At 40.6% G+C, this 16,922-nt stretch overlaps 1 protein-coding gene across 1 annotated transcript in view; it reads left to right on the top strand.

Annotated features, from left to right (window-relative positions):
• Positions 1 to 11,868: 11,868 nt before the first annotated feature.
• The window catches only part of LOC116639563 (calcium-binding mitochondrial carrier protein SCaMC-1-like), a 50,863-nt gene continuing 45,809 nt past the window's right edge, over positions 11,869 to 16,922 (top strand). Inside the window, exon 1 of the mRNA XM_032416087.1 lies at positions 11,869 to 12,051. Coding sequence (XP_032271978.1) covers positions 11,869 to 12,051 — 183 coding nt within the window. The remainder of the gene's footprint in view (positions 12,052 to 16,922) is intronic.

Here is a 16,922-nt window from a genome sequence, read left to right on the forward strand (position 1 = left end):
GGCTTCTAATAAACTAAGGGAGTAAGGGAAGTAAAATCTAAACTCTCCTCTATGCACAATAAATGCTCTATAGGCAGTCAGGTGTTTTATTCCAGTTAACCATAAAGTAAGACAATAAATATTTATATGTATATGTGTATGTATATACCAATATGCTATACACACACACACACGCATAAGATGATACACACACATACATATTTGCACACGTATAATCACAATTTTTTTAAGCATCAAAGTTGACAGGGGTAAAGATGTAAAATGTTGATTGTAGTTAAATATTTAGGTGCCCACAATGTGATAGATATTATATAATACATATGCTGTCTTCCTATTTAATATACAGAAGACAAAGTACTCCTCTTTCTCTTATTACTAATAAGATAAATTAGAAACACTTCCAAACCTGTCATTTAATTAAAGAATACCACAGCTATAATTTCTCTCAGAAATCTTGACTTGTGTCTATGAATCTCCTTGATTTTTAGGACCAAGTCTATGTTAAATAGAATTTTGGCTTACTTGCATTGTCCCGGATACATGTATTCAAACATCATTTTAAATTATGGACTATTTCTGGGGGCACCTGGGTGGCTCAGTCAGTTAAGTGGCCGACTGTTCATTTCAGCTCAGGTCATGATCTCAGGGACATGAGATCGAGCCCCAGGTTGGGCTCCATGCTCAGCACCGAGCCTGCTTATCCCTCTCCCTACCTCTCTCCCTGCTTGTACTCGCTCTCTTTCTCTCAAATAAATAAATAAATAAAAATCTTAAAAAAAATAAATTGTGGACTATTTCTGAAAGTAATATCATCAAAACATTGATATTTGGAAAGGGAACAATTATTATTGAATTAATCTCTGTCATTTATTAAATGCTTCCATGACCAGTTTTTGCCAATCTGACTAAAAAAAGAGTAAACTGGTTCTGTCTTTATATATATCGTTAAATATATATATTTTAAAATTAAATATGTAGCATTTCACAAAGAAAATGATAAATCAGTCATGTACTCACAATACTATTTGACTTCAAACACTACCTTTTTGCTTCAAACGCTACCTTTCCTTCTCTCCCCTCCTGAAAAGTAATCCTTATCTTGAAGTTGGTGTGTTTCATTCCTATGCACATTTAAAATTTTGTCTATGTATGAGTGTATTCATAAATATTTTTCATAACTATATATTATATATATCTTGTAAAACTTGCTTTTTCACTCAATATTGTTAGATTAATCTACGTAAATTTCTTTCTTTCTTTTAAGATTTTATTTATTTGACAGAGAAAGACACAGCGAGAGAGGGAACACAAGCAGGGGGAGTGGGAGAGGGAGAAGCAGGTTTCCCGCCGAGCAGGGAGCCCGATGCGGGGCTCGATCCCAGGACCCTGGGATCATGACCTGAGCCGAAGGCAGATGCTTAACGACTGAGCCACCCAGGCGCTCCCATAAATTTATTTCATTCATGTTTACTCCTATATGGTTTTCCACCATATACATACACAGATTTATCTAATCTTCTGATGGGCACTTTTGTTAATTCAAATTAGAAATAGATTCTTGAATTATTTTATTTTTTAATTTTTTTCCCGTGGCTTGATGTCTTAAACTATTTTAATAAATATTCAGCCATGTTAGAGGTTTTTATATATTTATGAACAGAGGATGGAGGAAATTCCAAAGGTTTGTTCTGAATTATTAAAGGAACAAAGAAGCTTGAACAAGTACTTTTACATTTCAGAAAACAGAGAAGTCAATTTAACTATTATTATTAGAGCAATAAAGTCTTTTTAAGATATATCAAAACTGCAGACTTTCAAGAGTTAAAAACATACAACAGCCTCTGGAATCCAGTTAACTTAAAAAACACCTTTGTTACACATACATTAAGAAGCCATTGGATATTCTTTCTTGTGAAGTGCCTGTTCAAGTCTTTTTTCTAATTGCTAAATTTTTAATTGGGTTGTTTGCCTTTTTCTTATTGATTTGTAGGAGTTCTTAAAAATTCTGTATAGGAGTCATTTGTTAGCTATATGTATTATGAATATCTCTTTTTCAGTCTGGGACTTGAGCATCAACTATCTTAATTGTGTTTTTTGATGAACAGATGTTTTAAATGTTGATGAGGTCCAATTTCTAAATTTTCATTTCATGGTTAGTGTAGTAAAAACAAACAAAAAATAACAAACAGAGACCATATGTGATCTACAAAGCCTAAAATATTTACTGTCTGGCCCTTTGTAGAAAAAATAAAGATGATTCCTGAACTAGATTGATGAGTGGAACATAGCTGCAATTCAGAGATCAGAAAGTTGCTCTAGCTACCACCACCGCTGTCAAATTTGCTTCAAGATATGCATGAAATTGGTGAACAAGCATTGGAATGCTGAGTCCAGACACAAAAACTGGTCTAAACACTAATATTCATGACCCTGCATGCCGACTAAAACAGCAAAAGGAAGCTGTCATACTTCCTCTTTCCAAATTCTACGTAAGGTTTTTGGAGGGAATCTAATTTTCTTGCAGAACGCTAGCTTCAAAGGAGTTTAGAAATACAGTTTTGAGCACTCTGTGGTCTCCAAACACAAATGCAGAATGAAGGTTGGAAGTACCAGTCCAAAGTATCTGCCACACCTCCCAAGTGATTTTTTTAAACAACTGATACTATTACACCAAAATAGCCCACTAAGAAATTTTCCATATACTTGCCGTGAGACAGAGCAGGGACCGGACTCAAGCTCCTCATCCAGAAACTCATAAAAAAACCACAGTAGCCCAGTTCTCTAGCCCAGTTAACAGGTGCTGCTTGCCATCTGGAAGCCAGAAGCCACAAGTACGAATCAAGCCCCACGGCCCAGCTTACCACCAGTTTGCTCCTGGGAGAACCAGACCAGACCAGTCTGAGCCACAGTGGACCCCAGCACTGACCTTTCACTGACTTTCCCCCTCATTATAATGTTAAAAATCATGCCAGGTGGGGCACCTGTGTTGCTCAGTCGGTTAAGCATCTGCCTTCAGCTCAAGTCATGATCTCGGGGTCCTGGGATCAAGCCCTGAGTCGGACTCTCTGGTCAGCAGTGAGTCTGCTTCTCCCTCTCCCTCTGTGATCTCTCCCTCAAAAAATAAATAAGTAAAATCTTTAAAAAAATTCATGCCTGGGAGGTAGAGATTTAGTATGTTAACCAGACATGCATGTATGACAAAACATGATCTTTTTTTTTTTTTAAGATTTTATTTATTTGACAGAGAGAGACACAGCGAGAGAGGGAACACAAGCAGGGGGAGTGGGAGAGGGAGAAGCAGGCCTCCCGCAGAGCAGCCCCGACGTGGGGCTCGATCCCAGGACCCTGGGATCATGACCTGAGCCGAAGGCAGATGCTTAACGACTGAGCCACCCAGGTGCCCCAAAATATGATCTTTAAGTGAGCAGGCACTGATAAGTCCCCATCTCTACATGCTTAAATGTCACCCTTTCCTCCTCCCCCCCCCCAGTCTCTTTAAAACTGTCCCTGATCTCTCCTTGAAGAGCTAGCCTGAGGACACTTTCCTTTGTGCTGTCTCCCTTGTCTCAAGTATGAGCCCCAATAAAGCTTTGTCTGTAACATAAGGATGTGACTTCTAATAAAGAAAGTAGTAATAGCAAACTTTTAAATGCTTACAATGGTCCAGTTGTAGGCACTTTACATTTTTTTTTAACTTTAATAATGATCCTACAAGGTAGGTATAATTATTAAACTCATTTTACAAATGAGAAAACTGAGTTTTAGAAAAGTAATTTGCCTGAGGTTGCATAATTGGTATGTGGTAGAGCTGGGATTCAAGATCAAGTGTGTCTGAGTAAACACCTAGTATTTTTAATTCTATGTTTAATCTTATGGTTTGGTGAAGAATGGGATAGAGAGATGAAAAATACAAAACAAAACAAAACAAAACAAAAGTATGGAGAAATTCTAAGTTTCTCCCCTTACCAAACACACTCTAAATCCTAGAAGAAGGTTTATGGGTCAATGGGATTAAGATCCCTCTGGAGAGTCTAATCTTGTTCAGATTTAATAACTCCACACTTTAAGTAAGTACTGATTTTTTTTTTTTCTTTCTGGAACTCTGCTAAATGCTGGGGAAATTGAATAATGTTCTGTTCCTGGCTTCAAGTAGTGAGACAAACAAAAATGGCCAAAATATGATAAATGCATTTTTTTTTCTGGTGAGCAATTTGATTACATTCCAACTATACTTTCCCTTTTTATCTATAATGAACCCAAATTGTAAAGAATACTGTATATAGAGCAGAGGCTGCTGGAAGATGGTGGAGTAGGAGGACCCTGGGCTCACCTCTTGCCACATGGCCACCTAGAGAACACCCCCATCAGCATAAATAACCCAGAAAGTGACCCAAAGATTGGCAGAACAGACTCTCCATAGCTGGATGTAGAAACAAGGCCACAGTGAAGCAGATCCACCCCCTCTGACTGCTCTTGGTAAGATCCCATCAAAGCAGGTCACAAGCCTGGTAGTGTGCAAGCCGCCCAGACAAGAGCCAACACCACTCCAGAGTGAGTCCTGCTCCAGGGAGAGGGGAAGATAACCACATACACCAGTCTGACTGCGGCCCCAGAAGTGGCTGGGGGCAGGCAGCTGGTCTCACTGCAGGCCCCACCCACCAACAAAAGCTGCTCAGGGCACAACACAGGGGAAGTGCCCTGCAGTTTGGTGCTACTTTATCTCTAGCAAACACCTGGTCTTACTCAACTCAAGCCCAAGGCAGCCCTGGACCAGCCCACTAACAACACAGGCACCAGACTCTGCCCACAACAGGCAAAGAGCCATCACAGACTGGACTGAAGGCAAACACAGCTCTGCCACAGTGGTAGGACACCCCTGTAGCAACACACATAAGAGACACCCCTGAAGCACTAAAGCCACTACTTCAAGTAGGGCAGATGTAGCTGACTTTCCTAACACATAGGGACAGACACAGCAATAGGCAAAATGAGGAGACAGAGGAATATGTCCCAAGTGAAAGAGCAGAACAAAATCATAGCAGGAGACCGAAACCAAATGGAGATAAGTAATATATGTCTGATAGCAAATTTAAAGTAATGCTCATAAAGATACTCGCTAGAATTGAGAAAGGAGTGCAGGACCTCCATGAGACCCTCCACCAAGAGACAGGAGACCTAAAAAAGAACCAGTTAGAGATAATGAACTCACTAAATGAAAATAAAATTAGACCACCTGGAATAAATAGCAAAGAGGAGGAAGCAGAAGAACAGATCAACAACCTGGAGGACAGAGTAATGGAAAGTAATCAAGCTGAGCAGATGAGAGGGGAAAAAAATACTCAAAATGAGAATAGACCCAGGGAACTCAGTGACACTGTCAAGCATAACAGTCATATGATAGGGATCCCAGAAGGAGAAGAATGAGAAAAGGGGGCAGAAGATTTATTTGAAGAAATAATAGCTGTAAACTTCCTGGATCTGGGGAAGGAAAGAGAAATCCAGATCCAGGAGGCACAGAGAGCCCCCAACAAAACCAACCCAAAGAGGTCTACACCAAGACACAAAGTAAATAAGATGGCCAAAAGTAGTGAAATGAGAGAATTTTAAAAGCAGCAAGAGAAAGGAAAGCAGTTACATACAAGGGAAACCCCATAAGGCTATCAGTGTGTTTTTCAATAGAAACTTTGCAGGCCAGATGAAAGTGGCATGATATATTCAAAGTGCTAAAAGGAAAAAATCGACAGCCAAGAATACTCTATCCAGCAAGGCTTTCATTCAGAATAGCAGAAGAGATAGGGTTTCCCAGAAAAACAAAGGTTAAAGGAATTCATGACCAGGAGCAAAACCAGACACATCCCCATGATGCCATTGGCTTGTGGGTCCCAAATTCACAGTCCAGCTGCCCTCCTGCCCGAGTCAGCATGTACAGCCTGCCACCTGCTCAATGCCAAGTCAACACACCTTCACCTCAGATTGACAAGGGCTCAAAATGACACTCTTCCCCTCAAATTCCAGCCCCTGTGCTCAAGTTTGTGCACAAAAGGGGGCATAATTATAATAGCAGGATGAAGCAACCCAAATAGTGACACTAATTCTGTAGAATTAGTGGATAAAAGGAGTGTGCTAGGCTGAGAACATCTCCAACAAACACATCAAAGAACAATACACAGCATGATTCTGGTTACTAAAAGAAACAAACCCAGGAAAAATAAAACAAGATGAAATCAGAGAGGGAGACAAACCATAAGAGACTCTTGATCATAGGAAACAAACTGAGGGTTGCTGGAGGGGAGGAGAGTGGGGGGATGGGGTAACTGGGTGATGGGCATTAAAGGAGGACATGTGATGTAATGAGCACTGGGTGTTATATAAGACTGATGAATCACTGAACTCTACCTCTGAAACTAATAATACACATATGTTAATTAATTGAATTTAAATTAAAAAAAAAGAACCCCATCCCCCAAAAAGAATACTGTATGTATGGGAAAATATTCTACAATATTTGGATAGTAATAGCTAGTTGCTTAACTTTTAAAATTCAGCTTTGTTGAGGCATATTTATATTTAATAAAATGCACTCATTTTAAGTGTTCAGTGTGATGAATTTTGATGAAAGTATACATTTATGTAACTATTATCACATTCTGACTTTTATTCTTTCCCGTAATGTTTTTGAGTTTTATCCATGTTGTGTGCATCAGGACTTCATTCCTTTTAATTGCTAAGTACTATTTCATTGCATGGATATACCATCATTTGGTTATCCACTTACCTGTTGAAGAATGTTTGCTTCTAGTTTTTGGCTATTAAAAATAAAGCTGCTATGAATATTGTTCTTTTTTTTGGGCACATATTTTCATTTCTTTATAGTAAAAACCTAGAGATAGAATTGCTGGTTTATGTTTAATTTATGAGAAACTACTAAACTGTTTTCTGATTATACTACTCTACATTCCTACATCAGCAATATATTAGTTTTAGTTGTTCTATACCCTCTGCACCACCTGACATTGTAAGTATTTTAAATTTATCCATCCTAGAGGCTATGAAGGGTTATCTTGTTGTGGTTTTAATTCACATTTCTGTAATAAGTAAAGATTTTGAGCAACTTTTTTTTTAAAGTATATTTTCAGTCCCCTATTTTTAAAAAAAATTTAAAAAGATTTTATTTATTTATTTGAGAGAGAGAGAATGAGAAAGAGAGCACAAGAGTGGGGAGGGTCAGAGGGAGAAGCAGACTCCCTGCTGAGCAGGGAGCCCAATGTGGGACTCAATCCCGGGACTCCAGGACCATGACCTGAGCTAAAGGCAGTCGCTCCACCAACTGAGCCACCCAAGCACCCCTTTGAGCAACTTTTCATGGGCTTATTGGTCGCTCAGATATTTTCTTTTGTGAAATGTCTGTTCAGATCTTTTGCCCATTTTTTTTTAAAGATTTTATTTATTTATTTGACAGAGAGACAGCAAGAGAGGGAACCCAAGCAGGGGGAGTGGGAGAGGGAGAAGCAGGCTTCCCGCCGAGCAGGGAGCCTGATGCGGGGCTCGATCCCAGGACCCTGGGATCATGACCTGAGCCGAAGGCAGATGGTTAATGACTGAGCCACCCAGGCGCCCCTCTTTTGCCCATTTTTTAAAAATTGCGTTTTCTTTGTGACATTTTATTTTAAGTGTTCTTTAGTATTGTGGAAACAAGTCCTTGTCAGAGATATGTACTAAAACATTTTCCTCTCAGACTTTCTCTTGCCTATTTTCTTTTTTTAAAAAAAGATTTTATGTATTTATTTGAGAGAGAGAGAGAGAATGAGCAGGGGGAAGGGGCAGAGGGAGAGAGAGAAGCTGACTCTCTGCTGAGTGGTGGGGGGGCCCATGTGGGGCTCAATCCTAGGAGCTGGAGATCATGACCTGAACTGAAGGCAGACACTTAACCAACTGAGCCACCCAGGCACCCCTTCTTGCCTATTTTCTTAACAGTGTCTTTTCAAGACACAAAGTTTCACATTTTTTTCTTATGGATATCCTGTTGTTCCAGAATTGTTTGTTGAAAAGACTATCTTTTCCCTATTGAATTACACTGACATTGTTGAAAATCAGTTGTGTCGGTTTATTTATCTAGACTCTGAAACTTATTATTTTTCAAAATGGTTTTAGCTACTCAACATCTTTTGCATTTCCATATAAATTTTATTTATTTGTTTATTCATTTATTTTTAGAGAGAGACAGAGAGAGTGCGTGTACATGTGAGTGAGGGCAGGGAGGGGCAGAGGGAGAGGGAGAGAGAATCTTAAGCATGGAGCCTGGGGCTCAATTTCACGACCTTGAGATCATGACGTGAGCCAAAATTAAGAATTGGATGCTTAACTGACTGAGCCACCCAGGCACCCCTCCATATAAATTTTAGAGTCAGCTTGTCAGTTTGTATGAAAACGTCTGCTAGCACTTAGATTGGGATTACATTTCATCTTTAGATCAAATTGAAGAGAATGGACTCTTAACAATATTGAGTTCCAATCTATTAAGATGACATAGCTCTCCATTTATTTAAGTTGTCTTTAATTTCCTTCAACAACATTTTCACTTTTTAGTGTCAGATATTGCACATATATAATTATCATTAGGTATTTCAGTTTTTGATGCTATTATAAATGGTATTAAATTTTATTTTCCAATTATTTTAATATATAGAAATAAACTAATTTTTATATTGACCTTATCTCTGGCAACCTTGCTAAATTCACTTATCAATTCAAGTAGCTTTTTTGTAGATTCCTTAGGATTTTCTATGTAAATGATCATGTCATCTAAGAATAAATAAAGTTGAACTTGCCTCTTGCCAGTATGTATGCCTTTCCCTTTTTCTTTTCTTACCTTATTGCACTGGCTAGGACATCTGGTATAATACTGAATAGAAGGAGTGAGAAGAGACATTCCTGCCTTATTTCCCATCTTAGTGGGAGAAAACATTTAGTCTTTCACCACTAAGTATGAATGTTCATGTTAGTTTTACATAGATAAACTGTTTTTTCTTTTGTCAGCTTTGATAATAAGTCTTTCAAGGAAAAGACTTTAAGTTGTCAAAGCTTTTGACATAAAAGTCCATAATGTTCTCTTATTATTATTTTAGCATGTGTAGAATTTGTAGTGATGTCTCCTTGATATTGGTAGTTTGTATTTTCTCTTTTTTTCATGATTGGTCTAGTTATAGATTTATCAATATAATTAAGTTTTTCAAAGAAAATAGCTTTTGGTTTTACTAATTTTCTTTATTGTCTTTTATTTCTTTGATTTCAAGCCTACTTAAAATCCTTCTTTCTACTTATTTGGGATTAATTTGCTCTTCTTTTTTAGTTTCTTAAGGTAAAACCTTAGATCATGGATTTTAAACTTTCTTGTTTTCTGATACAAACATCTAAAGTTATAATGTTAATTCTAGGCACTATTTTAGCTGCATTCTACATTTTCCAGTTTCCCTGTGATTTCTTGATTCATGCGTTATTTAAAAATATATTGTTTAATTTCCAAGTATTTAGGTACTTCCAACCATCTTTTGCTGATTGATTTCCAATTTAATTGTCCTGTGGTCAGAGAACATAATCTGTCTGATTTCAGGCATTTAAAGTTTATTGACTTGTTTTGTGGCCCAGGATATGATCTTTGTTAGTGAATTTTACATGTGCAGGTAAAAATAATAGGTATTCTCCTGTTGATGGGTATACTGTTCTATTAATGCCAATTAGTTGATCATGTCATCGAAGTCTTTATACTCTTACAGACTTTGTTTCCTTATTTTATCAATTGCTGTGAGAAAGATATTGACATCTCTGACTCCAGTTGTGGATCTATTTATTCCTCTTTGCAGGCAGTCTATCCATTTTTGCTTCATATATTTTAAAGCTTTGTTATTAGGTACATACACATTATGGTTGTTATGCCATCTTGATGAATCAACTCTCCTAGCATATAAAATGTCTTCCTTGTCTTGAAGTCTTCCTTGGCTGATTATTAATATAGCTACCCCAGATTCCTCATAATTAGTGTTTACATGGTATTTCCTTATCCACTCTTTTACTTTCAACCTGTATATCTTTATATCTCACTTTTGTAGAAAGTATACAGTTAGGTCTTCCTTGCTCTGCCTTTTAATTGGACTGCATAGAATATTATGTTTAATGTAGTTATCTATATGGTTAACTTTAAGTCTACCATCTTATTTGTTTTGTTTGTCCTGTTCTTTTTCCTTTTTTCCTCTTACATTCTTTTGGGTCAATACAATATTTTTTAGTACTCTATTTTATCTCTTTTTATTGTTTTATTAGCTACAATTCCATGTTGTTGTTTTTTTTCAATGGTTGCTCTAGGGTTTCCTGCATACATTTTAAAATGTAAACTACTTCACATATAATGCAAGAATCTTTTAGCAGTAGACTTCATGTCCTCCCCCCCATCTTTTTTACTATTGCTGTTATACATTTTACTTCTATGTTATAAGCTTCACAATATGTTACTATATTTGCGTTTGAAAGTTATTTATCTTTTAAAGAAAAGTCTTTTATATTTATAAATGCTCAGCACTTGCAATATTTTCTAGAAGTTTTATTAATAGCTTTCTGTTTATTATTAATTCCTAAAACTCATTCATTTAAAAATACATATTTTATGACATTTGATCACATCTTTATTATAGCAATTAAGTTGAATTTTATTTGTTTATAGACCCAGAGCACACTAGATGGTGAGCTTCTATATGAGCAGGTTTAATGTTCTTATTTTTATCTAGCATTTAACAAAATGAAGTATAAAATTTATAAGAAATAAATTACATCTTAAAGTATACCTAATATTATTTTAAGAAATAAGCTAATTTTATTCTGTGGTCCAAGACTTGGGATCTTCCAAGAAAAAATATTTTTTAAAACACTGGTCTGGGCCTGTCATTAGACTGTGCCTCTGACTTTCAAAAGATGTGACCAGAGATTGAGGACACAAAGCTTCAGTGCAACAAGTTACAGAACTAGGTTTTTACATAATCCCTTAACCCTGTCTACCCTCAATTTTAGAAGGTTTCAGGCTCCTTTGCGGGAGCCTGTAAAAGAGGCTGAGGCCTGGCAGCAATGTCTGGTGTCCCACAAGACAAAGGAAAAAAGTGTAGTCAGCAGTGTCTAAACGGGACCAGCATTAAATAAGACAAGGATATTAAAGTGTCCTTTGGATTTTGTGACAAAAGAGTTCTGTAAGGTGGCTAGTGGGGGCAGTGGCGAGGCTGCAGTGGGTCTGGGAGAAAGTGGGAGGTGAGGAAGAGGGAGGCTCCTGGAAACAACCCCAAGGTCCCTGGGAGAGGGCCAGGAGGGGAGAGACTGGAGCCCTCTTCAGACATCCCCCGAGAGGAGGGGTGGCACCGGGGCACGGGATGCTCCCGTCTGAGGCGCCGGTCAGGGCAACTCAGCGGTCGCAGCCGCTCAGTTCGCCCTGGGAAACACCCGGATGCTCTTCCGACGCCGCCTGGAGAACGCGCGCCCCCCTTGCGCGGGTGAGCCCGGGACGGTCCTGGATGCCGGGTGCCGCCGCGTTTGGCGCCTCAACTTCCAACTTCCGGGGCGCGCCGCCCCTCCCGAGGGGCCTGGGCCCGGCTTCCCACGAGGCGGGCCTCCGGAGTTTCTCCCAGCGGCGCCCCGTAGTCCAGCTGCGCGCCTCCGCCCGCCCCCGAGGCTCCGTCGGGCCGTTGCCTGGGCCACCTGCAGCCTCGAGCAGCCCGGCGTCGTCGTCGGGGCGGCGGCAGGTGGCGCAGCCGGAGGGGCGGGACGCCGTCGCCGGGACCCAGAGGAGAGGCGGCCGAGCTGCCACGCCGCCGCGGCCGGGAGGGACGGGCCATGCTGCGCTGGCTCCGGGACTTCGTGCTGCCCGCGGTGGCCAGCCAGGAAGACGATGACTACGCCAACTACGAGATCCTCTTCCAAGACCTGGACCGCGACGGGAACGGGTTGGTGGACATCGTGGAGCTCCAGGAGGGGCTGAAAAACCGGGGCTCCTCATTCGGTCTGAACTCTGAGAATGTGAGTGACCAAGGGAATGTGGCACCCGGAGCGTGGCGGAGTTGCTGGGTAGAGGTTGAAGCCATACTTGCTCTTTGCAGAGCTTCTTTCAAAGACCGGTGTTGGGGTTCGCTTCTGCGAAGTCCCCGCAGCGCAGAATAATGCAGCCCAGCGAAACACGTTCTCAGCCCTCTTAGAACACTTTCCACAATGACCAGAGGCTTCTCCTGGGTTTTTTGGGAGATACTGAGTGGGTTTCTGGTGACTCAGCATTTACTGAACCCGTTCAGAATTTCAGGGGCCAGGTTAGCCTTTGTGAATTCATGAGTAAGAGACCTTCTCTTTTCTTAGGATGTTCACAGTCTAGGTTCATGCTTCAGGGTCTTGTACAAAAGACGGGCACAGATAGGTCCCCAGAGCTGCTGTCTCTTTCTGACATCGACACCAAAGGTCTAGGGGGAGTCAGACCTTGATCCATGGGTTGACATGGATCAGCTGATCGATTTAGTACTTTGCCTAAATTAGGGATGTCTTCCTTCTCTGGACCAGTCGCGACTTGATTATTTAAAAACTGTTAGGTGAAAGTTTCAGGATCTCAAGAGAAAACAAATTATTCTACTTCCCCCCTATCAGTGCTAAACAGTCCTCAGATGTCACCCCACTTGTTTCAGCTCTCTACTGGTGAGATGCGTGTGTTAGAAGTCCAAAATAGTCCCATGGTTCGGAGATTCCTGTATGTGAGAGGGCTAGCGGGTCTTATAGTCATTATACAGCCCCTTTGCTGTATAATAAGACCTTCGGCCCAATGCAATGTAATGTGTACTTTTATGTCAAAAGATCACACACTCTTTAATCATTGGATTGTCCTGCTGGCTGAGGCTCCTCAGGCAAGTAAGGCAAATATGTACCTAAAATATGTGTCTGGATGAAACACTGCACCTTTCAGAGTGGAATAGTTCCAGAGTAATCAACTTGCTGCTCAATGGCTGGTGGGTTTCCCGAAGGGGTGATGTTATGTCAGTGGCTCAGTATTAGTCTCTGATGCTGGTGGGTTGGGCATTTGGCAGCAGCAGTAGCTATATTAGGCTTGGTGAGTGGGAGCCCATGCTGTTTGGCCCATCGATCTATCTCCACCACCATGACCACTCCGTTACGATACCACTGTGTTGGCACTGGTGTTCATTGTGTCAGCTGACAGAGTCTGGTTGACTTTATCTGGCTGGGTCATTCTGCCTACTTGGTTGTTTCATACCTCTTCCATGGGAGTGACCATACAATATAAACATATTTTTACTTTGTGTCCACTTCCATCTTTGTACATATTGCCCAGACCTCTTTGTCTCTGATTTTCCAATCTTTTTTGCTTCCAGGCCACTGACCATCTAACCAAGCTAGTCCACGAGTCTATATTTATTGTTCTCTAGCCACTTCTCTTTTTACATAAAGTGAACGATCAGGTACACTACTTGAAGTTCTTTTCACTGGGCAGATTTCCTCTCATTGCTGTCTTTCAGATTATTCCTGAGTAGTGCTGAGTAGTGCATAACTGGCCTTTTTCAATTTGCACTCACATACTAAGAAATGCATCTGTGAATTGAGCTCATCCTTTTTAGTCCTGTGTCAGCTGGTCATACTGAATCTCCATGTAGTTACAAGTGTGGGCTTAGGGAGAGGTAATGGTGTAACAGTGATGGGGTGTGAAAATCTGCATCGCTCTTTGTGTGTGGGGCTTGCTTGTGCTCTGATTCTGCTTGGGCTTGATCTCACATATACTGTTCCATCATATGGTTTGCTGCTGGAATCACCAAAACTGATGACTTGGTGAGTCTGACAGAATACAACTCAAGATAGGCAACTCTGGCTGTATATCATTTGATGTCCCATATTTAAGCACTCTGTTTCTACCCGGGCCCCATAGCATACCAGGAACCGTTACAGAGCTCTGCTATAGATTCTTCTTTTGGAGCTCACTGTAAACCCCACACAGCATCTTTTCCTACCTCTGATGCTTGTGATACCACAGAGTCTACTGGGACAGGCGGCCCAAGAGGCAGGGCTGTTTGCTGCATGACTTGGATCTGCTGAAGAGCTCTTTCCAACTATGGTCCCCATTGAAAGCTGTTAACCTTTCTTGTTCCTCAGAAATGGGTCACAGAATTTTTCTTAATTTTGACATATATTACCTCCAGAACTCAAAGAGGCCTCAGGTGTGTGTTTCCTTCTTAGGTGGTATGAGATGCAATCATTTGCCCTTTATTTTGGTGGTGGTAGGGGTATGTCCTGACATGCTTCAGACTGGTCCTGGAAATACTTAATTGATGTGGTAGATCCCTGAATCTTCATTGACTCTATTATCTCCCACCTTTTGGAGTGTATGTACCTTACCAAGGCCTCCAACCTATTGCTACTTTTTTTTTTTTAAATAAGAGAATTATTATTCTTCTTTAAAGATTTATTTATTTATTTTTAGAGTGGAGGTTGAGGAGCAGAGGGAGAGGGAGAGGGAGAGAGAGTCCCAAGCAGTCCCTCCGCTGAGCACAGAGCACAACGCAGGGCTTGATCTCAGGATCCTGAGATCACAACCTGAGCCGAAACCAAGAGTCGGACACTTAACAGATTGTGCCCCCCATGCACACCCTCATTGCTACTTCTTGTTCATCTAGTCTAATTAACATGATGTCATCAATATAGTGAATGTGTAGACGGACCAGGTCCTTCTGTGACAGAGGGCAGGAGATTTAAATGTATATTATTGTCTATGCCATGGGAATGCCAACTGTTTCTGGTTCTCCTTCTTGGTAAATGGAAAACAATGCATTCACCAGATCAATGGCCATATTCTATGTCCCTGAGGCTGTGTTAATCTGCTCTAGTAAAGATACCACCTCTGGATCTGTAGCTGCAATTGACTCTTCTGCTGCTTGGTTGAGCAGATGTTCACTGTCATCCTCCACTGTGATCCATCTAGCTTTTGTAGGACTCAGAATGGTGAATTAAATGATGGACACCTCCACCTTTGAATTCCTTAGTAAGTCTGTAAGTAGTAATCTGTGCTATTTATTTTGGGCTATGATTTTTTCCCAATTATTTTATTGTGGTAAAATACAAATAACATAATACTTACTCTTTTAACCATTTTTAAGTATAGAGTTCATTGGTATTAAGCAGATTTATAATGTTGTGCAACCATCTATCTCCTTAACTCTTTTCATATGGTAAAATGAAAACTTAATGCCCATTAAAAAATAACTCCCCATTCCTCCCTCCCCCCAGCCCCTGGCAACCATCTTTCTACTTTCTGTCTCTATGATTTTGACTAAGTATTTCATGTAAGTGAAATCATGTAGTATCTGTCTTTTTGTGCCTGGCTTATTTCACTTAGCATAATATCCTCAGAGTTCATCCCTGTTATAGCAGATATCAGAATCTTTCCTTTTTAAGCCTGAATAATACTCCATTGTATATTTATGCCACATTTTTGGTGCTGTATTATTCTCAGCCTTTTTTCCAATGCATTGATGGCCTGCAGTAACATCCATCCAATTCCATAGTACTTATAATTGGTATTTCTCCCAAAGTTTTCAAAAACTGAGGTCCTGCATCAGCCAATGAATTCTCTTCCCATCACAGTTCACCGTCTACCACCAATGACTGTGTGTATCATGTGGAATCTGCTTCCTAAGACCATTTCTGGTACCAGCTGTCATAGGTTGTGTTCCATGAAAGCTGCCTCTAATACTCAAGATTCGTGTGCAGAAAGTTTACTGGGGAGTACTCCTAGGGATGATACCTGTGAGAGCAGAGGAAGCAGGACAGAGGGGGAAGATGAGCTGTGATGGAGTTGCAACAGAGGCTTCAGACAATTCAAGGAACTGTGGATCTGGGATAGTTCTTTAGAGTTGTCCCTCTTTGAGGCAACAGGCCAGGCCTTTATTACCTGCCCCCGCCTCCTCTGCCTCCTCCCCCACTTACTGAAGTTGGCTGCCTCCAGGGAGTGACTTCAGGCAAGGTGAGTCTTTTCTGCCTAGGGCAACACAAAGGGAAGGGCTCAATTAAGAGCTGTCAGTCACGAGTACTCCCAGCTACTCTCAGTCCTGAGGGAGATGTGAGCAGTACACCACAGAATCTACTACAGAGATACATTTGGAAAATAGTGCTGATGGGACTAGTTGATTAATTGGATTTGGAGTGTGAGGTAAAGGAAGAATTCAAGAATGACTCCAGGAATTTTGGTTTGAGCAACCAAATGGATGGTGGTGCCATTTGCCAAGATCAGGCAGAATTGGAGAGTAGTGAAGTAGGGTGAGTGATTAATCAACAGTTCTTGGTTTGGACATTTGAGGTCTCTTTTAAACAACCAGGTAGATATAGCAAGTAGTAGTTTTGTAAATCATGAGGAGATGTCAGGGTAGAGATGTACATCATCAGCATAATATATTTAAAGCTTTTTATAGGGTGAGATCCCCCAGGTAGAGGATATATAAGAGCTGCTCTGAGGACTGAGTCCTGGATCATTGCAACATTTCAAGGTCAGGAACAGGAAGAGCCAACACAAGAGACTGAAAAACATTTAATGAAGTGGGGGGGAGATCAGGAGAGTATGGTCTCTTGGGAGACCATGTGAGTCAAATATTTCAAGGAGGGAGTTATATAGAACTGAGAAGTCTGCTGAGAGGTCTTGTAAGGTGAAGACTGAATTTAACTGTGGGGTTTGTCAAGATGGAGGAAGTGTCTAACCTTCAGTAATTTCATGCATGTGTGTACCTTGTTGTTGGTTGTGTCTCTGCCGTAAGTGAGAGGGCTAGGATTCTGAATTCCTGGCTGCCTGACCACCTTCCTATGCTAGTGATATGTGTTAAAGTCAAGGGAGGGTGCACAACATGGAGGACACT

The sequence above is a fragment of the Phoca vitulina genome, unplaced genomic scaffold (genome assembly GCF_004348235.1).
Source record: "Phoca vitulina isolate PV1807 unplaced genomic scaffold, GSC_HSeal_1.0 scaffold2, whole genome shotgun sequence".
Lineage (NCBI taxonomy): Eukaryota > Metazoa > Chordata > Mammalia > Carnivora > Phocidae > Phoca > Phoca vitulina.